This window comes from Cervus elaphus, chromosome X, assembly GCF_910594005.1.
Source record: "Cervus elaphus chromosome X, mCerEla1.1, whole genome shotgun sequence".
NCBI lineage: Eukaryota > Metazoa > Chordata > Mammalia > Artiodactyla > Cervidae > Cervus > Cervus elaphus.
The window spans coordinates 71,228,766-71,243,868 of NC_057848.1; the positions used below are offsets into that span (position 1 = coordinate 71,228,766).

General features: G+C 55.3%; 1 protein-coding gene and 1 pseudogene across 2 annotated transcripts; both read right to left on the bottom strand.

Moving 5' to 3' along the window:
• Positions 1–606: 606 nt before the first annotated feature.
• LOC122690625 (melanoma-associated antigen 10-like) lies at positions 607–3,090 on the bottom strand. Of its 2 annotated transcripts, none has more exons than XM_043897505.1 (3): positions 3,024–3,090; positions 2,148–2,240; positions 607–1,847 (listed from the first exon to the last, which is right to left on the bottom strand). In XM_043897505.1, the coding sequence occupies exon 3, from the start codon at positions 1,825–1,827 to the stop codon at positions 991–993; it is 837 nt and encodes a 278-aa protein (XP_043753440.1). In that variant the 5' UTR covers positions 1,828–1,847; positions 2,148–2,240; positions 3,024–3,090; the 3' UTR covers positions 607–990. The 2 variants fall into 2 exon arrangements, with proteins under 2 accessions (XP_043753440.1, XP_043753441.1); XM_043897506.1 differs by lacking the exon at positions 3,024–3,090 and adding an exon at positions 2,802–2,955.
• A 3,162-nt stretch (positions 3,091–6,252) lies between these two features.
• The window catches only part of LOC122688978, a 735,084-nt pseudogene continuing 726,233 nt past the window's right edge, over positions 6,253–15,103 (bottom strand).

The following is a 15,103-nucleotide window of genomic DNA, read 5'->3' on the forward strand; positions in this document are numbered from 1 at the left end:
TTCGAGTGTATTTACTCTAAGGCAGAAAAACCAGGTGTCTACTTGATCTTGATCAAACTGCACTTTCTCTTTTGGACCCAGAAGATTCATCTCTGACTAAAGAGGAACTTCTAATGGACATGTCCCATTTCAAATTTTCTTCTCACCCATAAGACACCATCGAGAGGTCTGGTTGCTGCCACCACCCAGCCTCATCACGATCACCTCCCACAGAAGGAACCCAGCTTCCCAAAGCCCCAGACCACCCTGGCTCAGGCACCGACACTCAAGGGATCCTCCTGGAACCCCACCGCCCCGCCACATGTTGCCTTGTTCTGTGGGACTAGGGGACATCTCTCCACCTTCCTCATGTGACTGCAGCTCTGAGATCATCACTCCAGGTGTGGGAGTGTCCTGCTTCTCCTAGTGTCCCCACTGCTAACATGGCCTGTCACAGAGCACAGGCTCTGTGAAGTTCTGTGGAATAAATGAGCCAGGGAGCAGGTCCTTATTTAGTAGGATTAGTTTTCTCCTACTTTCTTAAATAATAACCTGGGAAAATCCAAATAAACTGAGATAACTTAGCTGTATAAAATGACAAAAAATTACAATAAACAAGATTTTGCTATAATCACATTTTATTTTCTAATTCTTTCACCAAGTACATTACTGCTAAGCAAGTTCACATTTCCAACAGTTATAAATCCAATATCATGTTACCATGTTCAGGGTCACAAAATAAAATGGGAGAGTTCCCAATCTCTTAAAAACCAGCAAAACTCTTGTCCTTAAACTAGTTAAGTACAAATACATGTGTGATCAATGGCATTCACAAAGTTAGATACTGAAGTTTACTAAGCCTTAAGCTGAAATAGACATTTGAAAAATTCCTAAAGAAAACAGAGATGAATCTCCATGTCATCAGAGAGAAAAGGAACACAAAGATGCTACACACTGGGTTCCCCCAAGTGGTCCAGGCCCTCACTACTGAGAAGGCTCACCACCCCCTCTTCAATCACAGAGGGAAAGATCTGCCTGGCTGCTGCTCTGGCTTAGGGCCCCCTCTTCCTCTTCCATCACAGCCTCTGCAGAAGGGAGTGGGAAGGACCTAAAAGCCCTTCGGCTGACCCTGAGCAGATACTCCATGAATTTCTCCTTGCTGGTCTCCAGAAAGGCCCGGGGACCCCACAGGAACTCGTAGCGAGCAGGGTCACTGTCAGATACCTGCCGGTACTTCAGGTACCCCTCTCGCACCCACACTTGGGTTAGCAGCTCCCTGGGCTCGCCAAAGATGGAGTGTTCCCTCCCAACATACAGCCCTATCTTGTTGAGCGCTTCCCAGATCTCCTCCTCAGGGATGTGATCTCTATTCTGGAGGATCAGGCTGAGGACCACCACCAGGAGGCCAGCCTTGGGCAGACCCTGCCCACCTCTCTGCACTGCATCACAGGTGAGGCCCAGGTTGGGGACCGTGATGTAGATGTGCTTCCTGGGGTCTACCTCCTTCACATCCACACCAAACACCAGCAGAATGCACTCAATCGCTTGGCAGAAGACAACCGGGTAGAGGTCCTGATTATCCCTGAGGACTGTATTCAGCAATTCGGCGTAGGAGGTTGGCTCCTTGGCTCGATACTTGCGGAGCAGGAACTTCACCATGTCAGCCACCATTTTATTCAGAGCTTCCTGGGGCAAGGCCTCCACAGGGGCTGACAAGGAGCCTGGGGGGGAGGAGGCTGAGAGGGATGCGGCCTCCCCCCCCTCAGCCCCCAAGAGCTGTGACTCCTCCCGGCCCTGGGCCTCCCCTGGGTCCTGAAGGTCTTCCTTGGGCTTGCTCAGCTCACTCATCTCGACCACGAGCACGATACCTGGGATCAAACCACAGACAGGAGTGAGGCAGGGGACATTAGGGACCATGGGCCTCAGATGAGAGATACACCCTGGGTGGTCAACATAGGCCACTTACAGGTCTCCTCTTGAGGGGTGCTCTAGGGCCTCACAAGGGCTCTCATCCTGGGCAGCCTGTCTCCTGGCTGCCCGAAGAGGGAAGGGCAGCCAGCACAGTCTGAGGTTCTGGGGCTGACACAGTGGGGGGATTAAGGCTTTGTGGGGTCCCCTCTGTTCTGGGATGGGGAGCCCCTGGTGCTCATTCAGGGCACCCTCCTCACCTTGACTCCTGGTACTGTCTGGACTTTCTCTGCTCTTGAACCTCTGGACACAGGCCTAAGACCTCTGCCTTTGCCTCCTGGTTCCTGGAGCCCCTGTGAAAAAAATGGAGGGGGTACCTCAGGGGTAGATTGTGGCACAGGCCTGGGCTCTGAGGTCGCCCCAGTTGTGGGGGAAATGGTTTCCTTGTAGCTCCCTTGTAGTGCCCACCTTTCCCCGGCCGCAGCCTGTACCCTGCCCTTTGGGGGCCTGCAGAGTTACTCAGAACAAGACCCGAGTCTGAAGGGAGAGCACGAAGGGGCTCCACATAAGGCTGCACCTGACCAGGGCTTCCCGCGGGTCCTAGGCTGGAGAGATGCTCGGTCCTCACCTCACATCCAGCCTGGACTTCCAGCACTGACCACAAGGGTGGGTTCAGCTCTGTCCGGGTAGTCCACCATTTGTGGACCTGAAGCCTCCACCCTCTACCTCAGTCCTTCCTTGCCTGGAGTCTGGATTCCAGGCCGGACCCGGAACTGGTCCGTCCTCCATTTTGAGGCCCCGCCGCTCTCACCCGGTTCCCAGTCACATGGCACGAGGTCGTCCTGCCTGGGGACTACCTGGGTCCCCTCTGTTCTGGGGTTCGGCTCCCCTCACTCCTCCCTCAGGGTCCTCACCTGACTCCCGGTAGGACCGGGGCTCTGTCCTCCCCCAGTTTGAGGCCCGGCTCCTCACACCAGGTCCCCCGTCTCGCTGAGACCCGGAAGTCAGAAAGTCAGGACAGGCGCAGTGTGCTCTTTTCACCCCAGGGTCTCCCAGGGCTGATGACAGGGGCAGGGATCTGTGGGGCTCCAGCAGTCCTCCCTGGGGGTCCCCTCAGTCCACCCTCAGGGCCTTACCTTGTCTCCGAGTAGAGCTTCAGAGTCTCTCCTCTCCCCAACTGAGGCCCCGCCCCTTATACCCCTCTCTGAGACCCGGATGTCAGGAAGTCAGACCATGCCTGTTCTCGTCCTACGTCACGGCCGCCAAGGACCGACAACAGAGACAGCTTTCTCTGAGGTCAAGGGCCCCCTAGTCCCCCCTCAGGGACCTCAACTTGTTACCCCACAGGACCTGGAATTCTCCTCTCTGCCCACCTGAAGCCCCACCACCTATAGCAGTTCCCCAGTCTCTCTGAGACCTGGATGTCAGGAAATGCGGCATGTGCTCATCCCACCCTATGTGCTCCTTGAGCCCACTCTGTGATGGGGTCCAGGATCCCCTCAGTCTTTCCTCAGGGTCCTCACCCAGACTTCTTCAGAGCCTACTATCCTCCCCTTCTCCTTCTAAGGCCTGCCTCTTATATCAGGTCCCCAACCTGTCAGAGACAGGGATGCCAAAGTTAGGGACATGCTGCCAAGTGCTCATGCCGCCATAAGGGATGCCTAGGGATGACAGCTGGGGTGGGATCCATGGGGTCCTTGTGTCCTCCTCAGGATCCTCATCTTGAGCTCTGCAAGGTACAGGATGTCCCTGACTTGACCCAAGGCTGGACCCTCACACCAAAGCCCTCATTGCTCTGAGACCACAGCTTCTAGAGCTGCTGGTCTCCTGGAGCAGAGGAATGGCCTCTACGAAGCACATGTGAGGTGCACACTGGGATATGAGAGCCCGTGGTGCTGGGGTTTCACCCTCCAGGGACTGGACAAACTCCACATCTGTCATCATTAGTTCCCCCACTAAGTAAGATACATGGCCCTGGAACCAGAGGGAACAGTGATCCCACCTACCACCACTCCCAGTGACCCACAGGGGAAGTTGTGCTTCTGGGCCCCTGTGAAGCACAACTATCTAGCCATTAGCCACTTCTAACTATTTACATTTGACTTCGCATCATATTAAAGTAGCAGCCCTGGGGCACTCTAAGCACATGTGAGTTCACAATACCCAGCCTTATGTGGTGACAGGACATGCTCTTCTTCTCAAAGGGCGATATCTTCCCCCAGGAGATATCGTAACAGTCCTAGTGACCTATGAGCCATGGTTCCCACCTGGCACTTTGTGCTCCTCTCCATAGAGGTTCAGGCTCCAGTTCCCCATCCACGTGTCTCCTCTTCTCCTGACCTGGACCTGCCACATGATGAAGGGAAATGGAGAGAAGGATGGACCCCAGAAGGAGGGCAGAGGGTGAGGACTGTGTGGTCCTCATGTGGTTCTGGCTTGAACCTCAGCTCCAGAATCCTAGGCTGCATCCTTGCCCCTTGCTCCCAGGGCTCTCCATCCTCCTCAGTCCATCTGGCTGTACCACCCCCAAGATATCATCTGCAGTGCCAAGAATCAAAAATGATCCTTCCTCTTTCACCCTGTCTACATCACAACTGTCCTGGAGGGCTCTAGGAAGAGAGTAGTTCTCCTAAAAACACCCACCTTCTGACTGTGCCACTGGGAGGAGCCCAGGTCCTCACCCTTGGCTCTGAATGGATTGCACCTGGACAGATCTTCCATCAGTCAGGCAGGAGCCTTTCCTGCTTCTTGGGAGCTCAGCCCCACGGATGTGGCACCACCTGCATCCAAAATACCTTTCCATCCCACCCCAGACATCAACACCAATGGGATGCTTTTGCCCCAAACAACATGTTATTGTTATTTAGATGAACCGTTTTTTCTATCTTTGTATTAAAATCAGTGAATTAATCATGTATTTATTTCCAAATTGTTGTAGGTTTACATAAGGATCACATGTTCCCTGCAGGCAACTTCCAGAAAGCAGAGGGAGAAGAGATGTGAACAAGGACCTGGAGCTTCTCCCCTGCCCTGCAGTGTACTCGGTGCTCAACTGATAGGAGCCGGTAGGTATAACTTATGATAAAGACAATTCCCTTCCTGTGTTGAGTTTCTGAGAAAGCCAAAGATGCCTTGAATCTTCAGCTGTTTCTAGTCACTACTCTGTATCAGCACTTTCAAATGCAAGATCTGATTTAGCTTCCAAGGGTCTTGTAAATGTCAGGGAGGGGGTCTCCACCTCCACTCCCTCCAGTTCTCTTTCTGTCCTTCCCTCTGCAGTGACACCCACCCACAGTCTCAGCAGAGTGAATATGTGGCCCTACCTCCTGATGACAGGGAGTGTAGCCTGGGAGACTTGGCTGCCTTCACAGGATAGAACTTACCTGAGCACCTGCACAGGTGCCCATAGGCTCCCCAACAGCCATGACCTTCATGGGGGGCAGGTATCAGACAAGCGACAGTGGGAGAAAAAGGACAGTGGGAGTTTTCTTTACAAAATCCAGCAAGGATATGCACAATGCACCAGCCTTCACCTCCAAGGAGGATTCTGAGGTATGTGAATTCAAGTTCAGTGCAGTTGTTATGGCTTTGGGGTCTGACCACCTAGGAAAGCTGACCCAACAGTTGAAGTGTCCAACTGCCAGTTTCAAAGAAGAACCCCATTAATATCTTACCAGAAGACTGATTGTGGTAATCGAAATGTCTTCAACTATATGCCCCGAAATTGAATAGACTGTGCACCAAACAAAATTCGCTCATTTCCCATTTGGAAACTTTCAAGTGTATTTAGACTCAGGCAGAAAAACCAGGTGTCTACCTGTTCTGACCAAAGTGCATTTTCTTTTTCAGACCCAGGAGATTAATTGGAGAGAAGATGAACTTCTAATGTGCATGTCCAATTCCAGACTTTCCTCTCACTCATAAGACCCTATCTACAGTCTGGCTGCTGCTACCACTCAGGTTCATTACCATCATCTCCCACAGAAGGAACCCAGCTTCCCAAGGCCCCAAACTACCCTGGCTCAGGCACCAACACTAGAGTGCTCCTCCTTGAGCCCCACTTCCCTGACCCATATCGCCTTGTTCTGTGGAACTAGGGGATGTCTCTCCACCTTCCTCGTGTGACTGTGGCTCCTAGACCATCGCTCTGGGTGTGGGGGTGTCCTGCTTCTCCTAGTGTCCCCACTGCTAACACAGGGCCTTCCACAGAGCAGAGGCTCCATGAAGTTCTGTGGAATAAATGAGCCAGTGAGAAGGGGGCTTGTTAATCTTTCTATTTTCTCCTGCTCTCTTAATAACCTGGCAAAATCTGAGTAAACAGATATGGATTAGCTGTAGAGAAGGACAGACAAAACCTGTAAGAAGCAAGAATTCACTACAATCATTTCTTTTATTTTCCAATTCTTCCACCAACTATATACTGCTAGTAAGTTCACATATCCAAAATAGTTGTTAATTCCAATTCCATGTTATCTTGCTCAGGGTCATAAAATAAAATGGGAGAGTTCCCAATCTCTTTTACAAAACAGCAAAACTCTGGTCCTTAAACTGGTTAAATACAAATACATGTGTGATCAATGTCATTCACCAAGTTAGATACTGAAGTTTATTAAGGCTTAAGCTGAAAAAACACATTTGAAAAACTCATAAAAAAAGAGATAAATTTCGATGTCATCGCAGAGAAAAGGAACACAAAGATGTTATACACCGGGTTCCCCCAAGTGGCCCAGGCCATCACTACTGAGAAGGCTGACTGCTCTCTCTTCAATCACAGAGGGAAGGATCAGTTTGGCGGCTTCTCTGGGTCAGGGCTCCTCTGGGTCAGGGCTCCTCTTCTCCTCCCTCACAGCCTTTGCAGACAGGGGTGGGATGGCCCTGGAAAACCTTTGGCTGACTCTGAGCAGATACTCTGTGACTTCCTACTTGTTGGTCTCTGCATAGGCCCAGGGACCCCACAGGAACTCATATCGATGAGGGTCGTTGTCAGGCATCTGCCGGTACTCCAGGTACCCCTCCTGCACCCACACATGGGTCAGCAGTGTCCTGTGCTCCCCAAAGACACAATGCTCACTCCCGACACACACCCAATCTGCTGAGTGTTCCCCAGACCTCCTCCACAGGGGTGCGGTCTCCATTCCGCATGATCAGGCTGAGGATGAGCACCAGGAGACTGGCCTTAGGCAAGCCCTGCCCACTGCTCAGCATTGCATCGCAGGTGAATCCCAGGGTGGAGACCATGATGTAGATGTGCTCCATGGGGTCCACCTCCTTCACCTCAACACCACAGACCAGCTGAAGGCACTCTGAGGCTTGGCTGAAGACCACCGGGAAGTGCTTCTGGTTATCCCTGAGGTCCTTCTTCAGCATTTCTGCCTCAGAGGTCAGCTCCTTGGCCTGATACTTGAAGAGCAGGAACTTCATCAGGTTAACTGGCATCTCATTCAGAGCTTCCTGGGACAAGGCCTCTGCAAGGGTGGAGCAGGAGACTGGCAGGGAGGAGGCCGAGGCGGATGCAGCCTCCCCTGCCTCAGCCCCCAAGAGTTGCTCCTCCTCCAGGTCGTGGGCCTCGCCTGGCTCCTGAAGGTCTTCCTCAGGCTTGCTCAGCTCACTCATGTCAATCCCGAGTGCAATGCCTAGGACTGAAGCACAGACAGGAATAAGGCAGGAGGACAGATGGGGACCATGGGCCTGGGGGAGAGAGAGAATGAGAGGGGCCTCTGCTGAGAACCACATCCTGGGTGGTCTGACACAGGCCATGTACAGGTCTCCTCTTGATGGGTGCTCTCACACCTCACAGGGTCATGCCTCTGGGGTGGCCAGTCCCCTGGCTACTTGAAGGAGGAAGTGAGGTGGCTCCCCAGGGTGCATTCAGCACAGCCCAAGATTTCTAGGGCTGACAAGGTGTGGGGATTAGACCCTTGTGGGGTCCCCTCTGTTCTGGTATGGGGAGCCCCTGGTGCACACTCAGGGCACCCTCCTCACCTTGACTCCTGGCACTGCCTGGACCTCCTCTGTTCTCTGTCCTCTGGACACGGTCCTTAGACCTCTGCCTTCACCTCCTGGTTCCTGGATCCCCTGTGAGAGACATGGAGGGTACACCTCAGGGGTATCCTGTAGCACATCCCTGAGCCTTCCATGACAGTACAAGGGGTGGACTTTTTGAAGTCCCCCAGTTGTGTGGTGGGTGGTCCCCTCAGGGCTCACTTGGAGTGCTCACCTTTCCCCTGGCATGACCTGGTCGCTTCCCTCTGGTGGCCTTCATGGAAACTCAGAACAAGACATGAGTCTGAACAGAAAGCGCTGAGGGGCCCCACATGCCGCCACACCTGCCCAGGGCCTCCTGCGGGTCCTAGGCTAGGGAGATGCTCGGGTCCCAGCTCCTCCTCATGTCCTGCCTGGCCTCCCAGCACTGACCACAGGGGTGGGCATCTGCTCAGTCCTCCCTCGGAGTCCGGGGAGTCCACCCTCTGTGGACCTGAAGCCTCAGCCTTCCTCCTGATCACCTCAGGTCCTGAGGTCCCTAAGCCAGAGGTCAAGAAACTGCTCACCCTGCTCTGGGCACTCTAAGAGTCCCCACAAGGGCCAAGATCCCTCCCTGTTGGGGTTTAACCACCTCAGTTCTTCTTTGCATGGAGCCTGGACTCCAGGCAGGACCGGGCATTGTCCCGTCCACCATTTTGAGACCCCGCCACTTTCACGAGGTCCCCAATCTCTCTGAGACCCACATGTGAGGAAGGCAGACAGGCCTAGTGTCCTCTTCTCACCCCAAGGGCTCCCACGGCCAACTTCAGGGGCGGGGATCTATAGGGTTCCGTCAATCCTCCCTCGGGGTCCACTTAGTCCTCCTTCAGGCACCTCAACTTGCCTTCGGGCAGGACCTGGATTCTCGCTTCTCCCCAACTGAAGCCTCGCCCCCTATACCAGGGCCCCAGTCTCTCCAGGACGCGGATGTCAGGAAGTCAGACCACGCCTGTTTCATTCATTCTACTCCACTGTCGTCCTGGACTGACAACAGAGATGGGCTTCTCTGATGTCTCCTCCGATTGGGGTCCATGGTCCCCTAGTCCCTCCTCAGGGTCCTCAACTTGACACCCCACAGGACCTGGGAAGTTGCCCTCCTGAGTCCCCACCCGATGTGCGAGGTCTCAGTCTATGCGAGACCCAGATATCAGGAAGTCCTCCTCCCTACCATTTTCCCAGTCTGAGACCCTTATGTCATGAAGTCTGACCATGTCTGTTGCATTCATCCTACCCCAGGGATGCCAAGGACCAACAGCAGGCACCAACTTAAGTCTCCTCTGATTGGGGTTCGGGTCCCCTCAGACCTTACTCAGGGACCTCACTTAAACTCCTTCAGAACCTAAGAATCTCCCCTCCAAACTCTCAGCCTTTGCCCCTTATATCAAGTCTCCAATGTCCCTGAGACCCCGAGTTCATGCCCCCACCAGAGTCACCCGGGGATGACTTCAGGTGCCAGGACCTGTGAGGTTCCTTGTGTTCTCCCTCAAGGTCCTCATCTTGAGCCCTGGCAGGTCTGGGGATGCCCCTTCTGTTGACCGGAGACAGGGCCCTCACACCAGGCCATCACTGCCCTGAGACCCCCAGGGGGAATCTGCGGACACGATGTCAGGACTCCAAGCCCAGGGCTTCCCAGAGCTGAGATGATGCCCCCCGCATTCCTCAACCCTCCTCCTGCTTTTCACTTTGACTCTCAGCAGGTCTGGGTACCACCCTCTCATCCTGACATTGCTCCCCTTAGAACCAGGCCCCCAGCCAGGACCCCTGAGAGGAAAGCAGGAGTAGGGGGCTCATTACCTCAACCCTGCCGGGGTCTCCCAGGGCTGAGAGCAGTGACAACCTGGATGTTCTGGGGTCCCAGAGCCCCCCTCAGGGTTCTACCTTGACTCCTAGCACAGCTGGGCTCCTTCACTCTGCTGATCTGAACACAGGCACCTGACCCAGGCCCTCACTTCTCCCCTCCCATCGGGATCAGTGACGTCACATCTGGACGCCACGACGCATGGTCCCCCAGGGCTGTTGGGAGGGCTGCACATGCATCCCCTGGGGACCCTCAGTCTCCTCTGGTCCTCACCTCGAGTCTTCGCAGGATGTGGGCACCTCCCTCTGCCCACCTGAGACTGCACCCCAAAGACCAAGCCCCTGAATCCCCAAGTTCACTGAAGAAGTGAGAGGGGGTGGTGTCTCAGCCTGACAGCCTGGACCAGGCCCACAGGAGTCCCAGTACGTGTGGAGTTGTGTTCTATGGGACCCTCTGTTCCAGGGTGACTGCACACCCACATCCTCACTCAGGTGGGGGCTTCCTTAACCCTTGAGAGAAGGCCGCAGTCCTAGCACAGATGCTAGATGGTGGCCTGCTGCACCCATGACCTTGGGGGAGCACAGGGAACCACTCACCTTCCCATGGGGGCCCCTCAGCATCACCAGACTTTGGAAACTTTTGTATAAATTATGTTTTAGCTGAAGAGGGTGAGGAGTGGCAGGTGAGTTAGCAAGAACTCAGCAACCTGGAGATGGCCTTTGGCCGCTCATAGTGACTTCACACTCCTCCTCTCTGGAGTATCCCCAGGGTCGTCTCCTGGTGGCTCTCTCCCCACTGGTCTGCACTGACGCCCACCCCCCACCACGGGCCCTTCTTATGTAGAGTGGCCAGAGGGGCTCTCGGGGGCCAAGAACTTGTGAGTCATGGGTTCTAAGTCCCCACTGGCCTTTTTCCCCAGAAAGGAGAGACATTTGGGAGGAGGGTGGGTGGCTGGTCTGCCTTGCTCCTGGGGCCCCTGAGGGCCAAGGACTCAGCCTCACTGCAGTCCAGCCCAGCCTCCACGATGGCCTGGCCACCTCAGCCCCCCTCGGAGGCCAGAGGTGCTGCCTGAGCGAGGCTTGGGAGTCCCCAGATTTCCTGAGGACGGGGATGTGCAGAGCTCGTCATCTGGGGGTTTGCATGGGGCCTTGAGGGGCCCCCTGGCTGAGACCTCAGACCTTGGAGATGGGGACCTTCCCTCCCTTTCCACAGGTCAGTGGATGGCCAAGCACTTTGCTGCCCGGTCACAGGCCTTGCTTGTGGGTTGGGTGTGGACAAGACCCAGGCCATGGTATCTCATCAGCCTCCCCTGCTGGTTTGTAGCTCAATTCATCCCAGGGCCTTTCCTCATGACAGTTGCTACAGAGTCCCAAGCAGTTCCTCCTGCAGACAGCTAGTAATCCAGACCAGCGCCAGCTTTGCTCCTCACAGGCTAAGCCTTGTTTCTGTCATCCAGTAATCAGACTCTTCCAGCCTCCCCACCTCATCCCTGTTTGGCCATGGCACCTCCCTTTGTGAAACGACAGAGCAAGGGAGCCCAGGGGACGAAAGAGTCACTGAGGACCCAAGATGAGCACTGGGCCGAGGGAGGCTCTGGCAGTGCTGGTGGGAAGTGAGTTGGCCATGGATCACCGGCTCCCCGGGGTCTGCCCGTTTGGGCCTCCAGGGTCACCCTTACTTAGTTGGAGCACTTGTGAGGCAGGCCCCCTCTCTGAGACACCCCATCTGGCTGAATTAAATTTCCACTGTCCTAGACACTGTTGCCTGTGCAGCCCTGGGGACAGAACTAACCCTGTGCTGCTGGAGCCGCCTGGCCTCTCCTCTGGTGACCTAGGCACGCCTGGGGCTTGAGACAATTTGACTGTCCAGGGCCAGCCCATCAAGTCCACGCTCCCTCCCTACACTCCTGTGTGACCTTAGGCTGCTGCCTCAGCCTGACCCAGGAGGACACGTCCTTAGCCACTTCACTCTGCAGACATCAGTCAAAAGCTACCAAGGACTGAGCAGTGGGAGTGAAGTACCACATGGGTCTTTTGATGTCAGGCAGCCTTGACTTTGTAAATAAAAGGTGCCTTTTGTGACAAGCAGATGACTTGAGATTGCAATCTGCCCATCTCCACTTTCTCCATAGATTTACAGGTAAGCAGGTGCCACACATGCTGAGGTTTCTGGGAACGTGGTTTTTAAATAGCAGCATCTGTGTGCGATTCCAGGTCAAGAGGCATATGGAAGTCAAAACAAAAAAACAAATGGAATCTTCTGAAAAGTTAAGGCATTCCCCAGGCAGCAAACCTTCATAAGGGGCTGCATTTTGGCTTGGAATTGAGCAGCTTGGTCGGGCGTCATGGCAGCTCAGTGCTGGGACTGACAGAGGCCTGGCCTGCACCGCCCCGTGTCCTTTCTCAGGGGCCTCCTCTGCCTGCCCCAGACTGCCAACAAGGGAGACCCAGCCTTTCGTTTCTGGTGGACTGGTGTGCGCACTCTCCCCTCTCCTGACCTCGGAGCCCTTGTCTCTGCAGCACGACCCTGGAGGGCTCTTTGCTATGCTCCTCAGGACAAACACTTTTAAGAGAAAGTGTGTTATAAATTGGACACCCCAGTGATCAGAGGGTGCTGAGGTGTGACACCCTCGGAATGCTCAGCTGAAAAAGGAAAAGAAGAGAAACAAGAAAACGTCACCTGATACAGAACTTGCTATGAAGCAAATCCTCGGGCCTGCTGTCCAGACACCAGCGAGTCCCCAAACTGAACACCCGCAGGCCTAGGACAGGGACCACAGGCTCCAGCCCTGTGCATATTAGGACAGTAAGGGCTCTTTGGGGATCCCCGACAAGGGGAGGCCTAACTTCTCATCTGTCAAGTGAGGAGCCTGCTGGACAGTGTCCCTGTGCCCATGAAGCCACTTAGGCTCTTGTCCAGCCCTTGATGGGTCTCTTCAATGAGCGGGTGCAGGGCGTCTGAGCAGTTTCCCTGGGTGTGTATGAGATGCCTGCATTGTGCCGGGGGTGAGCAGCCATCTGTCTTGCCTTCCCGAGCAAGCAGCTGCCTGAGGGCACTCAAATGCTCAGCCAGGCCCAGCATGGAGGCGCTGAAGACGTGTGCTGGGTGGGAAATCCCTCTTGTTTTCAGGCTCTTTATTGCCCTACAGTGTTCTGACCACAGGGCAGCCTCTTATCTGTCTGAATAGGGCGCATATTTGGGGTCCTCTGGGGGCACACCTGAGGGGGGTGGGGATTACAGGAAAGAATGGCTAGAGATTATGGGAAAGAGGGGCTGCCTGAGCAGTAGTAGAAGGGGTTCTGGGCCTGAGCAGTCAAGGTCAGCTTGGGGTCTGGTCCGGCAGCCACGACGGACATCCAGGTGGTGCACAGAGGCACCAGCATGGCCACTGGGAGCTGCCCAGGGGGCAGGCTGAAGATCTGGGTGGGCACAGTGGTGGGGCCCACCACCATCACGGGAGGAGCCATCTGGGCAGGGGGCCAGGTGAAGCAGAGCCTTGGGCTCTCAATGGGCAGGGCCACCTGTCAGGACAGGGACTAGAGAGACTGGAACCTGCAGGCCCTCGGGCTGCCAGGTGTCAGGACCCATCAAGGGGAGTGGGGCTGCTGTCCCCAGACCAGCAGCAGGGGCGACATGGGTCCTGGCCAGGCCAGTGGCAGGGACAAGTTTCAGGTGGCTCGTGGTCCCCTGGGCAACCTCGGGGCAAGGTGACAGGCTGTCCTGTGGCTGCACGGTGCTGGGCACAGGAGGGATGCCCAGGGCTGCTGGACTGCCCCTCACCTGCCGAGAAGCAGACTTAACGCCCACTCTCCTCTTCATCTTCCGCAGGAGGTGTGGGCTGTCTCTCTTAAACAGGAAACTGCAGCAGAACTGTAACTGGGGTTCACCAAAAGAGAATAGCAAAATCCAAGTCTCAAAGGGCTTACTGAAACCAGTACTCTCCCAGCTAGGCCCCTGGGTGCCCTCACCCAGCCATCCCCAGGTCTCATGGAGAAAGCGGGAACCTGTCCCACAGGAGGCAGTGCCCCAGCTTGCCCATCCTCAAGACTCACTAACTCACCATCGCCTCTTGCCCTTGGAAAATGACTCAGAGTGGCCCAAGAGTATCCGTACAAGGTACTGAGAGGGGACTTGGCATTTGCAGCAGGCAGACTGCAGAAGTTTCTGTTTTCTATGCAGGTGTTGACCCCTGGCCTGCACTTCCTCGGCTGACCAAGACACTTCCCAGCAAAGGACCTGTGCTTCCCTGCACTAAACTTCTGCTCCACAGCTCTGGGAGTCATGTGCTTAGTCACTCAGTCGTGTCTGACTCTTTGTGACCCCATGGACAATAGCCCACCAGGCTTCTCTGTCCATGGGGATTCTCTCGGAAAGAATACTGGAGTGGGTTGCTATGCCCTCCTCCAGGAGATCTTCCCAACCCAGGGATCGACTCCAGGTCTCCCGCCTTGCAGGTGGGTTCTTTCAGGTCTGAGCTGTGAGGGAGTCACGGGGGCACACAAACCCCTCCCCCCACCTGCCTCTGCCTTGGGCCCATTTGTGCCCTGGCTGGAGGACAGGAAGGTCCAGCATTTGAGCAGTGTCATCTCTTTCCCCGATGTGACTGCGATATAAGGGCCCATGGGTCAGCGGTACAGAGTGATACCTGGCCCCCGGGTATCCTGACCTGATCCCTACTGTGCATTCAGCTCACCTCCGTCATCTCACACAGACATCCCCACCAGAGAAAGAGAGGAGGGGCAGTGACTTCTTTGTGCTGAGAATGCTTAGGATCTGCCCCTCACAACTCCCCAAAACAGCACACAGCACTGGCAGTTCCGGTAGTTATGCTGGTCCCCAGTTCTGTCTTTACACACAGCTTTCCCTGCAGGCCGGCCACGGTCCCGGCGGCCCTGAGGTTGGCACCCACCCCGCCCCCAGGCCCAGCAGGTACTCCCCCGCCCTTACCTTGCTCAGGACACAGACAGGCAGCTCCTCCATGAGCAGCGTGGTCAGGCAGAGGGAGGTGAGCACATCCTGGTGCGCTTTGCTGAATCCATACAGGCTAAGCTGGCAGACGAAGCTCTTCATGCAGTCTGTCTCAAATAACTTGTCTGAGCCCACCCTCTCCATGTTCTCGAAGAGCTCCTCATTGATGCCTACACAAGTGCCGTCTTCCTCCCACCAGAAGGACATAAAGCGGTGACTGTTGACGATGGTCCACCACTTCCTGGGGAAGGGGAGGGAGAGGAGGCTGCCCTCTCCCCCAGGCAGGGCAGCACACTTGGTATGCAGCCTCTTGAACAAAGGCTCTTCCCTCAAAGCCTGGAAAGTGCTGTCTTCCAGCATCAGCCTGAAGCTGCGGTGGTCCATGGACACAGGCTGAGCCAGGGCAACCGAAAGGTCCGCGGGGAGGGT

Coding starts and splice junctions, on each gene's coding strand:
- LOC122690625 (XM_043897505.1), bottom strand. CDS start 1,827: ATGAGTGAGCTGAGCAAGCCCAAGGAAGACCTTCAGGACCCAGGGGAG.